This window comes from Gossypium arboreum, chromosome 13, assembly GCF_025698485.1.
Source record: "Gossypium arboreum isolate Shixiya-1 chromosome 13, ASM2569848v2, whole genome shotgun sequence".
NCBI lineage: Eukaryota > Viridiplantae > Streptophyta > Magnoliopsida > Malvales > Malvaceae > Gossypium > Gossypium arboreum.
In genome coordinates, this window is record NC_069082.1 from 126,773,351 (window position 1) to 126,788,512 (window position 15,162).

The following is a 15,162-nucleotide window of genomic DNA, read 5'->3' on the forward strand; positions in this document are numbered from 1 at the left end:
TTGTAATGGGTTGGTAGTTTAGGGGTGTTGGCTAAGGTGGGTCAAAATTGTAAAAGGGTTTTAAATTGGGCCAAAATTGGCCTACAACAACCTTCAAGGAAGAAATCACATGCAATAGAAGCCAACAAGTAGTAGAAACAAATAGAAAGAAACAAAAAATAGAAATCAAAAGTCTTGTAATTTGGCTATAAAAGCCATATCGACATGCTTGTTTTTTTTTCTCTTTGGTTTTTCTTCCGAAAATTTGGAATAGAAAAGCAAAATATTTAAACTTTTGAGGTGATTTTCGTATTATTTATTTAATCTTAAGTTTATTTTATTTTTTATTTTTTACATAAATACGAAAATAAAAAGGAAAAAGGGGATCATGCTCACCGGAGTACCCCACGACCGCGTCGTCGCACCGCGATCCCGTCGTCGGATGTCTCTCCCCCGTGGCCGGAATCAAACCAAAATGGGGCAAAAGGGGTCCCCTTTTCTTGCGTTTTACGGGCCTGGGGATGGTACCATCTTCGGACCATTTCGAACAGAGGCTAAAGAGCCCATTTTCGCACCTCCGACCACCGATTATGGCGGCAAGTGCGGAGGTGAATCGCACCATCGGTGACCGAAGGAAAAAGGGGGAGGGAGAGAGCAAAGGCTCTCTATTTTTTTTTTCTAAAAAATTGGGCTGAAATGAATTTTTCAAAAAAATGTGGGTTTATATAGCAGGCCGAAACAACACCGTTTCGTTAGGCCCCCCATGCGTCCAAAACGACGTAGTTTTGGGGGGCCAATCCGACCCAACCCGCATGGGCACCAGGATCCGCGTGTTTCCCAGTCTTGGGATATTTATGCGCGAGGTCCTTCCGCCTTTGTGCACATCACAATTTGGTCCCCTCATTCACTTTATTCTTTTTTATAAATCTGGCCGCATAATTTTCTTCTGATTACATTTGAGTCCCTGCTAAAATGATGTGAATAAAGGCTGGGAAGATTTACCAGCTAGTCCCTCGTCATTTCAACGTGATTCATTTAGGTCCTTGATGGCCTTCTTTTCATTATTTACAATTTTTACCTTAATTTTTAATTCAATTTCCGCCTAGTCCTAATCTATTTAATTAATTTATTTATTTATTTATTATTTCAGTTTTTTAGGAGACTATTTTATTATTTATTTATTTTAAGCTTGTTTTTCTTATATTATTTATTTTAAAATCGTGTTATTATCATGTATTCTAAGTTTTACATATTTTAAACTATTATTCATTTTAATTTTCATATACATTATTTGTTTTAATTATTATGCATATTATTATTTTAGATACCTTTTATTTTAAACTATTTTTATCTATTATCTATTGAAATTTTTATATGTTATTTAGATATATTATTCTATATGTTAATCATTTTAAATTCCTTTTATTATTATTTATTTTGAACTTTCTATATATTACTTATTTTAAAATTCTTTTATATACTCCTCATCTTAAAACTTTTTATATGTATATGTTACTTTGGATTATATTTATATTTATATTTATATTTATTTATTTATTTTAAATTGTTTTTGTATATAATTTATTTTAAATTTCTTATTTACATATTATTTATTTTAAGCTCTTTTATATGTCATTTTAAAAGGGTCTTTTTATTTTACTTTGTGTATTATTCAATTTAATTTATTTAACATATTATTTATTTGAAATTTGCTTTATATATTATTTTATTTAAAATTGTTTATATTTTATTTATGTTAAATCTTTTTCACATGTCGTTCATTTTGAACCATTCTTTGGTATTATGTGTTTTAAATCTTAATTATTTCATTAGTTATCTATTTTAAACTTTTATCCTATTTACTTTAAATCGTCCTTTTGTATATTATTTTACTTCTTTTGTCTTGATTATTGATTGGTATTAAAAATAATATACATTGTGAATATAGCCATTACATACACTAGAAATTATTTATTGACATCTTCATATTATGACATTCATTAATATTGTATCTAATTTATGTTTCATTATTTCATGCTCTATTTTACACGTTTGTTTTATCTAGTTCAAATCATATCGCGCATTAAGCTCAAATGTATTTATCCAATATAGATTGTTTCATTTTACTCCAAACAAAATAAACTCACGTTGTGAAGTGACACACTCGTTATTATTCAAAAAGAAAATCTTAAAAATAAGGCAATATTTCGCGTTTCGGGAATTCAAGGAATCGTACCCTAACTTATGGAGTTTCAATTTTCTTGTTAAACCTAAATAGCTAAATAACCTTTTAGGTTTCAAAATATATAAATTTGCGATAAAAATTAAAGGCAAACTTGTTCTCGAGGGTTCAAACGTCGCATCCTAACTTACGGGATGTGGTATTTTGCTATCTCGAGACGAGTAAGCCATTGATGCCCGTTGCCACTTAATTCAAGCTTATTTTTGTGAATGTTAATAAAGAAGGATAGTATTTTAAGTTCATTCCCGATTTTTAACTTTCGACATTAAGACACTAGCTAATCAATTCGGTACCAATTTCGGGCGTGACGAGGGTGCTAATCCTTCCTTCCACGTAACCAACTCCCGAACCCATTCTCTCGAGTTTCGTAGACCAAAAACACCGTTTTAGTGAATTAACATGTTTTATTAAAAGAAAGGTGATCCGATCACACCTAATAAAGATCGGTGGCAACTCCCGTTTTAATCTTCGCTTTCAAACAAAGTCGATGCCCGCTTTTAAAAAAATGGTTTCGACAGTTATGTTTAAAACATGGTTTTAGTTAGAACAGTTGTCATTTAACGCCGTTGTTATTTTAGAACACGTCCTGTTGAGAATAACTAAAGTTCATAACAGCTATTGTTTAGAATAATGACGTTGCAAAAATAGCTATGTTTAGAAAAACCATTGTTTGGAAGAATTTACGTTTAGAACAATTGTGGTTTTTTGGAAGAGCCATTGTTGAGAAACAACTCTTATTCAGAACAACCTCTATATTGAAAACAACTATGTTGAGAATAATTCATGTTTGGAACAAGTCAAAATAACAATTATCCAGGAACAACTCCCATCCAAAAACAACCATGAAAAATGTTTCACATGGTATTACTTCACCAAAATAGAAGAAGTGAAAGTAACTTTGGAATATGAAAGCTTAGCTTGGATTATCTTTACTATTGGGATATTCTGGAGAGCTTAACTTGGTAGATCAAATATGGAGGTAGTTAAAAATTTTCCTCTAACATTGAATGTTTTTCCCTTCTTTTAGAAATATAGCGAATTCTTCTTCACTATTCACCATTACCATCACCAACAAAAACTCTTCATCATCACATCTTAACCATTAATGTCATTATAACTCAAAATTATTTTATTATTCCTATTAATTGCCAACTTTGTAACTCCCATTTTTTGAGACATTGTAAGAAGGAGCTTTTCACAATTGATGAAAGGACTTTTGACACTTTAATTAGAATTCTGACTCTCAAAGTTCTCTTTAAAATTCTCCCAATTTATTTACTTTGCTTAGCTTTATCTTCAGCCACTTTTCCCTTTCTCCACCTTACCAATCACCACCTCTCACTACGTTCAGTGTTACCAAATCTGCTTTAATCTTCCTATATGTCTACATCTCTTTCATTTGTTTGCAATGCTTCCTCTCTCCATCAAAAGAAATCTCTACAATTCCAAAACATTGTCTTATAACTTGGATGGCTATCTTAAATCGTCTTCCACTTGAAGATAAATATATAATTAACCAAGCAAAACAAGGATGGTGCACTTGGTTAAACAAAAAACAGTATATACGTTACTTAATATAAAATTAAGAAGTTGAATATCAAAATTTCATCAATTAAAAATTGAAAAAATTAAAATCTATGTTCTATAATGTATCAAACCGAATAACTTATTTATTCTCCATAAAGTGACGAATATAATCTTAAATTTTTATCTATAATTTGATTTATTTATAATTTTTCTCATTTCCTCAATATGAAAAATAAATGATGAATTCATTTGTCGTAAATGAAAACAAAAGATGATATAAAGAAAGTCAGCTAGGAGATTTTCATACAAAAGTAAATCGAACAGTTTTCTGGACTCTTTATTTATTATTTATTTATTTAAAAGATAAAAGAACACATAAGTGAACTAAATTACACGATAGATTTAATAACCTTAGCACCATACAATCACACAATTATAACTAACCACAACATAGTAATACAACACGAGAATGCAGATCTTGAGTATAGGACACAATTTATTATTTGTAACTGGGATTGTACTTGTCGAAATGGGCAAGATTTTAAATGGAAACTGGTGGTGAGAGAGCAGCAAAATCATAGAGCACCTGGCCACTATCCCTGCTCCTTGCTGGGTCGGAAAAGGCAAAAGAGTAGAATTCCATGAAATCAAAGTCCTTGAAAACCCGAGGATGTTGCTCATCCATAAGCTCCTTGGGTGTCTTGATTATGGTACCCTTATTTGGTAAGACAAAAGCTGCTATAGAAAAACGATCTTTGTCTCCTCTAATCACTACTCTGTGCTTCGCTGATTTCAATCTCCCATTACTCCATGCCTTTAATGATCAAAATCAATATTGATAAGTATTAATTTTATGATAAGCATTCACATTCAATGTCAATAGTCTAATATATATTATGAGCATGATAAACAAGTTATTCAAAATTTGAACCGGAGATTTAATATAAAAACATCCATAAATATTTTATGGTAATTGTTGACATCACTCTACTTATGATTTCTTGCTTGGGTTGTTCTTTTATGGATTGGTGGCAAATGTTTATGGATTTATGCGGGCTTATGTTGGAGTTTGTTTTTAAAGGCTTGTTTCGTGAATTGGAGATGAGTTGCTTAATGAAGCTAAGATGCATATGAGTTCTTCATGAAGCTGTGAGATTAATGGGTGTGTTTTTGTTTGATGGGGACTTGGGGTCTAGCATTGACTGCCTAAGTTTTCTTTTTTGGAGTTTGTTCGCCTTGTTTTGGAGTTTGATTTTGTTGCATCTTTTTGGAGTCATAAATTTATCTAATAGTAGTCATTTACATTATTATTGTAACAACCATGTTTTGACTCGAAATTAGGTACAGTGATGGATCGAGTTTGGAATTAGTGGAGAATTTTTGAAATAGAACAAATAGAGACTTTGAGTATGAAATTAGAAAGTTTTTAGACCTGATAGGAAATTAGAAAATACTCCTTACATAGGAAATTTTTAAATAAAAGCATTGACTAAATTGAAAGAGTAAAGAAATTGTTGTGGTGAAAGTATGAAACTAGAAAGTTATGAGAATACATGGAAAAGATGGAAAACCAAGGAAAGACTAATAGGAAATCTTACCAAGTAAAAATATGACTCATACATGGAAATGTAAATATGATTGAGGGTAAAATGGTAATTGGCCAAGTAAATATCTATAGGCATAATGATTAGGAGTCTTAGTGTAAAGATGAATAGCTAGGGGACTAGATAGTAATTTGACCATTTTTATTTAAATCATTAGATTTTTTAGTAGAATTGTGTAGAAAGGAAGAGAAAAATGAAAAGATTATCATCTTTCTCCACAAGCAAACCGTCGCCCCAAATTTCTCTCCATCAAAACTTTAAAGGAAGAGAAGAAAATTGAAGATCAAATTGAAGGAAAAGGGAAAGAGTTGGCTAAAGAGTAAGAAGGAAGAAGAATCTATCATCCAAATTTTTGGTTGTATGTACTTCAAGTATTTAACCTTGTTTAAGCTATGTTAATTAGGAAATTATGTAAATTAAGTAGTTTAATCACTAAAATCATAATGTTATGTGAAGTAATTATTAGAGGAAAGTAATGTAAATATTATAATCTTAATTTATGTTGTGCAATTTTGGTAGTTGTGATGAAAATGGAAAAATGACTAATTTGTAATGGAATTAAAATATGATATGATATTTCTAGAAGAAAAAAATGGTTTTAGATGAAAGATTGTGAAACTTGTGGTGTTGTGTGTGATAAGTGTGAATAAGATTTACAAGTTATAATTCTTGCAATAAAGACTAAATTGTGAAAAGAATAAAGTTGTAACAGTTTCTGTTAAATGAATACATGTAATGGTCTGATGATAAATAAATCTCATGTAGATGAGTTTCAAATTATTAGGATATAGATGACATGCCATAAAGAAAATCTAGCGCGCTTATCGTATTAATTTGTACTTCGATTCTTATTGTTATATATAAAATTGCACTATGTGCTTATTGTTACATGAAATGCATAAAAATGCATTAATTTATCCCTTTTGTATATCCTAAATGTTTAGCTAGTCTACATTAGGCTATAATATCATAAATTCACTTAAAATAAATAAAGGATTATGGTAAGTAACGATAAGTACAACCTTGGTAAATGTATTGAATATTAGGGATTAAATTCATATAAAGTATGTATATAATTATATAATAAATATTGTTTATTTTTATTGGTTGTAGATTTTCACATATTGAAGTATTTATTAAGTTTTTACAGACTTAACGCGTTAGTTTTCCAACAAGTAGGTACAGTTGATCTTATTGGGCTATTATCGAGGTCGAGAGCATCCCATCTCATCATCACCCCCTCGTGACAAGAGGGTTTATATAAATTTTGGAGTTACTATGGCATGTACATAGGTACTTGGTGTAAGTTTTTGCTAAAATGACTAATATGCAGACTTTGAGAAGTTGAGTTAGTTTGGTGCGCAAATGAAATACTTTAATACTATTGAATTGAGTTTATCATTATGAGTTTAAAAATTCATGTATTTGTGATATGATTCTGTAGTAATAGTGGTGGAAATTGGAATGTTTTAGATTGAATTGAATTGATTTTAAATGTTGAAATAATTCAAATTCCTTATAGGGGTTTTTAACAAAATTTTCAAATGTTTTGGAACAAAATTGACCAAAGGTATCATACCAAGGGTAGGTTATTAAAAGAATCTATATTTAGTTTTCTTTCTCAAAATCTCAAACAACACAAAAATAAAAAAATAAAAACTAAAAATTAGTTAAGTTTGATGAATTTTTATATAATTGATATTTTAATAAAGTAGCAGTTGTATTTCAATTTTTTCATATAGATCATATAAATTAAGTTCTTAGTAAATTAAAAATTGAATATAAACAATATAAACATACCATGAGAGGATCTCCAACCACGAAGACAAAAGAAGAAGAAGATAAATTAGTCAGCCTGATCCATTGGCCATCATTGACCTCAATTTCCAACCCTGGAATTTGATTCTCACAAATTAATGTGCTAGCAGGTTTATCAGTATGAGCAAAGAATCCTATCTCATTCTCCCCTGGTGAAGGGGGCATGTATTTCATCATCCGCATAACCGTTGTGTAGTTCATCTTCAGTGAATCATCTCCTAATCCATAACTATCAATTAGCATTAACCAAATTAACTTGTTTAGCACCTCCAATTGTGTTCCCATGGTATGTGTAGTATCACTGGGACAAAAGATCAAGCAACGGAAATGATTTGTTAGATTCTAAATTTTGTAAGATTTCAAATTTATGATTCTAAGTTTATTATGAGCTGAGGCAAATCTAGGGGTGGAAAGGGGCCCAACCCCCCTAAAATAGAAAATTGTTATTTAGGCCCTTTAAAAAAATTTAAAATTTAAAATTAGTAAAGGTAAAATTATAAAGATATAAACTATAAAAAATTAAAATTTCATTCAAGCTCTTAAAAGATTGTTCTAGCTTCACACCTGGTTATGAGTTCAAATCCAAATATATTATGTGAAAAAGATAAAAACTTGACTCTGGAGCTAATACACGTAGCCACTCTTAAGAGGTAACGTATATAAAAATTAGAATTCTCTCTTCTATTTTCTTACTACAATTTCTTTCACTAAAAAAAATCATTCCTAAAAAAATGTCCAATAAATTAATGAAAGAAAAGGAAACAAACCTAAGAAATTTCTTTTTAAGTTGTAGGTGGTAGGGGTTAATCAAATTCTGAATATGAGATTAAAGTCAAAATCAGAGTCAGAGTCAAGTCTTTAGTTAATCCAGTGTGATTTAGCCGAGGACTCAAAATTTAACCTAACTATTCATATAATATCAATACTTATAATCCCTTAGCGTATCTTGGACATCTATTTTAATACATTATCAATTCTAAATATAAACAAATTAATTTGATTAACCTCGACTCAATTTAACTATAAAAAAGTAAATAATTCAAATTCACTTAACTCAAATTAGAAATTATCAAAGCCAATACAGCCTGTGAAATTAGAAAAGTCAAAGAATTGTTGTTACCAAAAGCGTGGGTGACCTTCAGGCCACATAAGTTGAGCAAAGTTTTTAACAGAATCATAATTGGAGACATCTCCAAGTCCAAAGCCTTCATACAACGGAGAAACGTGACTGCTTGGTCCAACCCAGCCATGGGTAGGCGGGGGAAGAACGTTCTTTTGTTTTCTCTCCACTGGGACCTCAACCAGTTCTTTCATCAACCTAAACATCTCCTCTCGAACTTCCGTCGATATCGTGTCATACACCACCTCAAAACAACCGAAAGTCTCACAAGCCTCTCGAACTTTCTTGCACAATCGGTGCCACCCATTAGTTCCTCGCTCCAAATCCGATGAACGGAATTCAATGACTGGGAACTCAATCTTAGCAGCAGCACTCATGTTGGTAACCTTTTTTTTTATACTCTTAAGGAAGTGTTTCCTTGAACTAAATTATTCTGTAAATTAACTTGACTCTCTTTACATAGGAGTTTAGGTCTATTTATAGCTTGGTAATAAGGTCTCTATCAACTTCCCAAAGTTTTAATTTGATCATCCAAGCATTGCACATGTGGTTGAACATTCAAAACAAAAGCAAAACTCCAAAAATCCCAAGGAAGAAGCAGTTGAAGTGGTTGAATATTCAAATGTCATCAATTGAAAAAGTACTCGATTATTCAACTGTTAATCTTTTGTAAAAAAAAAAAAACCTTAACCAAGTGTATTGTGATATGCGATATTTTTTTATTAAATAAAAAAATTAAATATATAGAGGGTAAATAAAATCAACACATAAATGGGTTTTTTCTTTTTTATTGTTCAAAAAAGTGGGGATGAAAAGCTAGCTTTGAATTTTTCCTGGAAAAATTACTATTTATATTTTAGTCTACAAAATGGTTGAATCAGATCGTAAGTGAGAGGTAATGAAATTGGAAATTTTCTAGATGTTTGAAATTGTGTGACGAGTTTCCCTTAAAACTGAAGCGATATGAGGAAAATTGTGTGATGAAATTATAAAATATTCTGCTTTGAAGAGAGATTGAAGAAGTTGGCTAGGGTTGTGAAGCAGAAGAAGAGTAGATGAAAGAAAGAAAAAACGGTGAAAAAATTAAAAATATCTAAATATACCTTATGTCAAAAGTGGTAACGAAATCAAAGTTTTGGTGATACTTTTACTAAAAAAAAACTTTTTGGCCGCCAAGTGGGAAAAGCCCTATAGTTTAAGGGCTAATTTTTCATTTAAGCCTTTTTTTTAGATAAATTTAATCTCAAATTTTAAAAAGAGTCGAATTTGACTATCAATCTTTTAAAAAGAGTCGAATTTGCTATTTTTTTAACTGAAATATTGGCTAAAATATTAAACTTTTAAACACAGTAGCTTATATGGCAAGCTACATCTACTTCATGCTAATTTTTTAAATTTTTATATTATTTTTTGAATTATGACTAATTTTATTTTTAAATATTTTATAATTATTAAATTATTATTGACGTGACATATAAGACAAATGATATCATTTTAGCATGAAGCATACCTAGAGTACCACAAAGGTACCCGCTAATATCATTGAAAAATTGATATTTTAATCAACATTTTGTTAAAAAATGATTTAATTACTTTTAAAAAGTTGATGATCAAATTTAACTAAAAAATAAGGGTTAAATTGACAAAACATATAAATATTAAGAACTAATTCATCATTATGCCTTTATATATATATATATATATATATATATATATATGTATGTATCATATAATAATAAACACAACAATCAATTCATAAACAAACAAACTTATTTTGGTCACCCTAATTTTTTTGTTAATTTGGTCACTCAAAAAAGAAATTGATCAAATTAATCACTCTATCATTAAATGGTAACGGAAGTTTAATGGTGCATTTAAACGAAAAAATTTACGGTGACTAAAATATGAACGCCCCCTATTTGGAGTGATTAATGAGTTGTTTGTCTTAATTTTAGAGTGATTAACGTCGAAATGCACCATTAATCAAGGGCTGGCAAGGGAACCCTAAAATAAAAATTTTCCTTTTAACTCATTTATAATTTATAAAATTTTAAATTAATAATAATAATAATTAACTTTGGTTCTAGAATTATAAAATTTAATTTAATCTTTTAAAATTGTAAAAATATAAGCTATTAAAATAGTAAAATTACTTCTTAATATCATAAAAATATACAATTTAATTTCTACCTCAAAAATAAATTGTACTTCACCTTATTATTAGTCTTATTTATCATTTAATAATGGAGTGATAAATTTAATCAATTGATTAATAGTTACTCGAACCAAACTTTTGAATAATTGTATGCAGCCTCTTTGACTCGATGCATCGAATGAGAATTTCATTTAGCTATTAATTTGATATTATTAGTTTAAATGGGTAAAAGTCTATTTCCAACAAAACGAAATAGAGATTTATTAATTGATTAATAGAGCATTAAAAGTAATTCAAAATTAAAATTGTCTTTACAATTGAATTTTTTGTTGAAAAATAAATTGAGCAAAGTTTTTAATAAAATCAAAGTTGGAGGCATCTTTAAGTTCAAAACCTTCGTATGAGCGAATGGTGTAATCTAGTCATGGTAAGGCATGGGACTAGTGTTCTTTTGTTTCCTTTCCACTACAACTTCAACCTGTGCTTTTATCGATTTACATATTTCCTTTCCCAACTTTCGTCGATATATTATCATACATCACTTCAAAATAACCGAAAGTATCACAAGCTTCTCAAACTTTTTTGGACACGGTGTCACTCCGAATCTGATAGACGAAACTCAATGACCGGAAACTCAATCTTAGCATCAACACTCATGTTGTTAACCTTTTTTTAATACTCTTAAGGAAATGTTTCCTTGAACTAAATTAGTCTGTAAATTAACTTGGTTCTCTTTACATAGGGATTTAGGTCTATTCATAGCTTGTAATTTAACACCGCTATCAATTTCCCAAATTTTTAATTTGATTATCGAAGCATAGAAGATGAAGTGGTTGCGTATTCAAAACAAAATCAAAACTTTGCAGATGAAAGGTTGAATATTCAAAGTTCATCAATTACAAAAAAAAAAAAAAAAAAAAAAACACAATCATAGCAGACAAAGGATTGAATTTCCAAAAATTTGCGCCTCCACTTTTTTTTTTTTCGAAAAGGGGACGATAATTAATATAAACTAAATCAGAGAGAGAAGATAAAAAAACTATTTTCCAAACAAGCAAGTGCAGATGTAATGGCCCAATTCTATCTGGCCCAGACAAATATACAAAAATAAATAAATAAAAATAGTATAGTCCATTAACAACAGTCCATAACAGCTAAAGTTCATAATAACTATTGTTTAGAATAATGACGTTTCAAAAATAATTATGTTTAGAAAATTTATTGTTTAGAATAATTTGTATTTAGAATAATTGTGGTTTTTCAGAAGAGTCATTGTACAGCCCAATTTTAGGCCCAAATAACTCCCAAATAATTCCAAATCCAAACTAACCAAAACCTAGCCCAAAACCCACTAAACAGATGAGCCCAAAACCCACTAAATCCAAAACCCAATAGCAGCCCAATTCAAACCCTAAAACAAAAAGAACCAAAAACCTTAGCTGTTGCCTCCCTATCCCATCCTCCATCGACGCCTGCAAGCACCGTCACTGTGCCACCGCCCCACTTGCGCATTCAACATTAAAAGAGGAGAATAGACAGATATTAAAAAAAGGGGCATGTAAATGGCTATTTAAAAGCCAAATTAAGGACCATTTTACGTTCGGTTCTTCTTGAAATGAAAAACATTATTAGATCTTAAAGAACACAAAACAAGTAACAGAGATTTCATCAACATCAAAAGCAGGAAAAACGAAGCCCAAGGAAGAAATCAAAACCAGAGATCGAAAGGTGTTTAAATTTTCTAAGTTTCGAATCGGTTCTTTTTTCTTTTTTCTTTTTTTTACTTTTCTTTTCCTGATTACATGGTTGTGCATATATATATTATTAAAATAAAGAGGAAAATAAAAAAATAAAATAAAAAATACACCTTTTTCGAAAGCGGTGGCCAGCGATGGCGCCCGTGGCGGAGGACGGTGGCTATTCGCCAGAGCCTAGACCGGACCAGGAGAACCTGCACAGAGAAAAAAGAAGCATTTTTTTGAAAAACAAAAGGGAAGAATGAAATTTTTTAAAAAAATTTTAGTTTATATAGAAGTATAAAACGACATAATTTTAAGGGGATTATGGAGACCTCAAAACGGCGCCATTTGGCCTAGTTTTAAGGGGATTATGGAGACCTCAAAACGGTGCCATTTGGCCCTTGACCTGCGCAGGCGACCCGACCCGCTAGGGGATCCGCGTGTTTTTGTCCTAATGGGATATTTTCTCAATAAGTCCCTCTGCTTTTCCCTGTTCTCGCAATTAAGTTTTTATTTATTTCAATTATACCTTAAAATTTACTTTGGTTTCATTTTGGCCCCCATTCGAACGACGTCGTTTAGGAGGGCGGGGATTATTTCATTTTTGGACCCTGTATGCTATTCGCACCTTCAAATCGGTCCCTTTCTTCTTTGTATATTTTCGAATTGGCCCCAAATTCTTTTTTAAGTTCAATTTAGTCCCTAGTTTGGATATTTGACTCCTTTATTATTAAATTAATTAACTTTATTAATTTCTTGTATTATTATGCTTTACTATTATAGTTATTATTATTTTCTTTTTACTTTCGTTACCACTTTATTATTATTAAGTTATTGTTATTATTTTCCTTATTATTACCATTAAAGTTACATTTCCTTTTCATACTTATTTACTTGTATTATTATTTTTATATTCTTGTATCATTAATTTTATCTTGTCATTATTACAGTAGTTATTATTATTACTTTTATTGTTTGTTTTTGTTTTATTACTAATATTATTATTAACATTGTTACTATTAAATTTATTCACTACCATTATCTCTATTTACATATTATTATTATTTTTACTACACTATCATCATCCCGTTTTTTTTACTCACTAATATTATTGATAAGAACATATTTTAATGTATTATTATTCTTATTATCATCATTATTATATTCATACTTGTATTTATTCTAACGTCATTTTATTATTATTCCCACTATTATTAGTATTGCATATATATATACATATCCTTTTGTTATTATTTTTATATACAAACATTTTGAATATTATTACCCTCTTTTTGTTAAACTAATTAATTCCACATAGTCATTATATCATCTTTTACAACTGTTCATATTATTGCTTTTGACACTATCGCACCCGTCATTATGTTATTATTCATATTAATTTGCTTTTATGTTTACTATAAATCACGATTTTACTCAAAACATTAATAATTTTCTCACAAAAGCAAATATTTCGTATTTAGTAATTCGAGACAATCGTGCCCTAACTTACTGGGTCTCGACTTGTCTCATTCAACCTAAATAAACGGAATATTCTTTTAAATATGAGTCTAAAAAAATGCTTATTTTCAGAGCTTCGAGGTGTGGTGCCCTAACTTATCGGGTATGACATTTTGATACCTCGAAATAAGATCTTTTGCAAATAAATGCAATGTTCAGTGTTCGGAAATTCGAGGAAACGTGCCCTAACTTACTGGGTTTCAATTTTCCTCGTTCACCCTAACTAACCGAATATCCTTTTAAAAGAAGTTAAAATACATCGATTTTAAATAAAAGGCAAGCTCATTCTCAAAAGTTCAAGATGCCGTATCCTAACTTACTGGATATGACGTATCGTTGCCTCGAGACGAGAATGTCTTTAACATTTTAATGTTTATTTTACAAAAGAGGGATCTTATTTCAAAGTCTTTCAAGTACTCAATTTTCGACAATTAAGACACTAATTAATCAACTAAGTACCAATTTTGGGCGTAGCGAGGGTGCTAACCCTTCCTTGTGCGTAACTGACTCCCGAACTCATTTTCTGATTTTCGTAGAGCAAAAAAATTATCGTTTTACTAAATCTTAACTTTTATTAAAATGATTAATTTAAGGTGATCCGATCACACCTCATCAAAAAGGATTGGTGGCGACTTCCATTTTTCGTTTTCGTTTTCAAATCCAAGTCGATCCCCGTTTTCAAAAAAAGGGTTACGCAGAATAACCTCTAATTGAGAACAACTATGTTGAGAATAATTTATGTTTGGAACAAGTCAAAATAACTATTATCCAGGAACAACTCCCATCCAAAAACAACCACCATCTTGTGTTTCAACAGATGTTTCACGAAAAATGTTTCACATGTGATAGTACTCTAAAATGACGTGTTTTTATATATTAATCATGTGTTTATTTTGAGCTTGAGCCTACTAATTTGAGCTATTTATGTCTTTTTATCTTTTAGGGACTAAATTGGAGGCGAAAAGTAAATTCAAGGGAAAAAGCGTCAATTTGGAGATTAAATGGGCCAATATGCAACGTGGGACAAATATGATGCCAAAAGTGCGAACATGGAAGGCACAAAGACTTAAAAGCAAATAGAAGAGATTTTATTTTGGAAGACTCTATTTTATTTTATTCTATTAGGATAATTAATATTAAGATAATTATTAGGATTATTCAAATTTAGGATTTTATTTTAATTATCTTTGTTTATCTTTAATTAAATGTATTTATCTTTTTAGAATTTAAGTTCAATTAGACTATCTCCTAGCACTATAAATAGGGGTGAAGTGACTCTATTTGGGGCATCTTTTTACGTAAACACTTTCCCCAAAAGCCTTTTGTTCTTTCATATTTCTTTTCAATAAAATTTCTTTTTCCATATTTTTATTTATTTGCTTTCCTCCATTATCATGAGCCACTAAAAACCCTTCTAGCCAAAAGTTGCCAATATTTCCCCAAAAGGGTTTTTGAGGCCT

At 30.1% G+C, this 15,162-nt stretch overlaps 1 protein-coding gene across 1 annotated transcript; it reads right to left on the reverse strand.

The window, feature by feature from the left end:
• Positions 1 to 4,046: 4,046 nt before the first annotated feature.
• LOC108478090 (probable 2-oxoglutarate-dependent dioxygenase AOP1) lies at positions 4,047 to 8,745 on the reverse strand. Its single transcript, XM_017780520.2, has 3 exons — positions 8,291 to 8,745; positions 7,153 to 7,471; positions 4,047 to 4,562 (listed from the first exon to the last, which is right to left on the reverse strand). Exons 1-3 carry the CDS (start codon positions 8,665 to 8,667, stop codon positions 4,290 to 4,292), a joined length of 969 nt encoding a protein of 322 aa, XP_017636009.1. The 5' UTR covers positions 8,668 to 8,745; the 3' UTR covers positions 4,047 to 4,289.
• Positions 8,746 to 15,162: the final 6,417 nt, after the last annotated feature.

Coding starts and splice junctions, on each gene's coding strand:
- LOC108478090 (XM_017780520.2), bottom strand. CDS start 8,667: ATGAGTGCTGCTGCTAAGATTGAGTTCCCAGTCATTGAATTCCGTTCA. Junction 7,472..8,290: donor GAAGGTCACCCACGCTTTTG/GTAACAACAATT, acceptor CTTTTGTCCCAG/TGATACTACACATACCATGG. Junction 4,563..7,152: donor TGGTTGGAGATCCTCTCATG/GTATGTTTATAT, acceptor TGATCATTAAAG/GCATGGAGTAATGGGAGATT.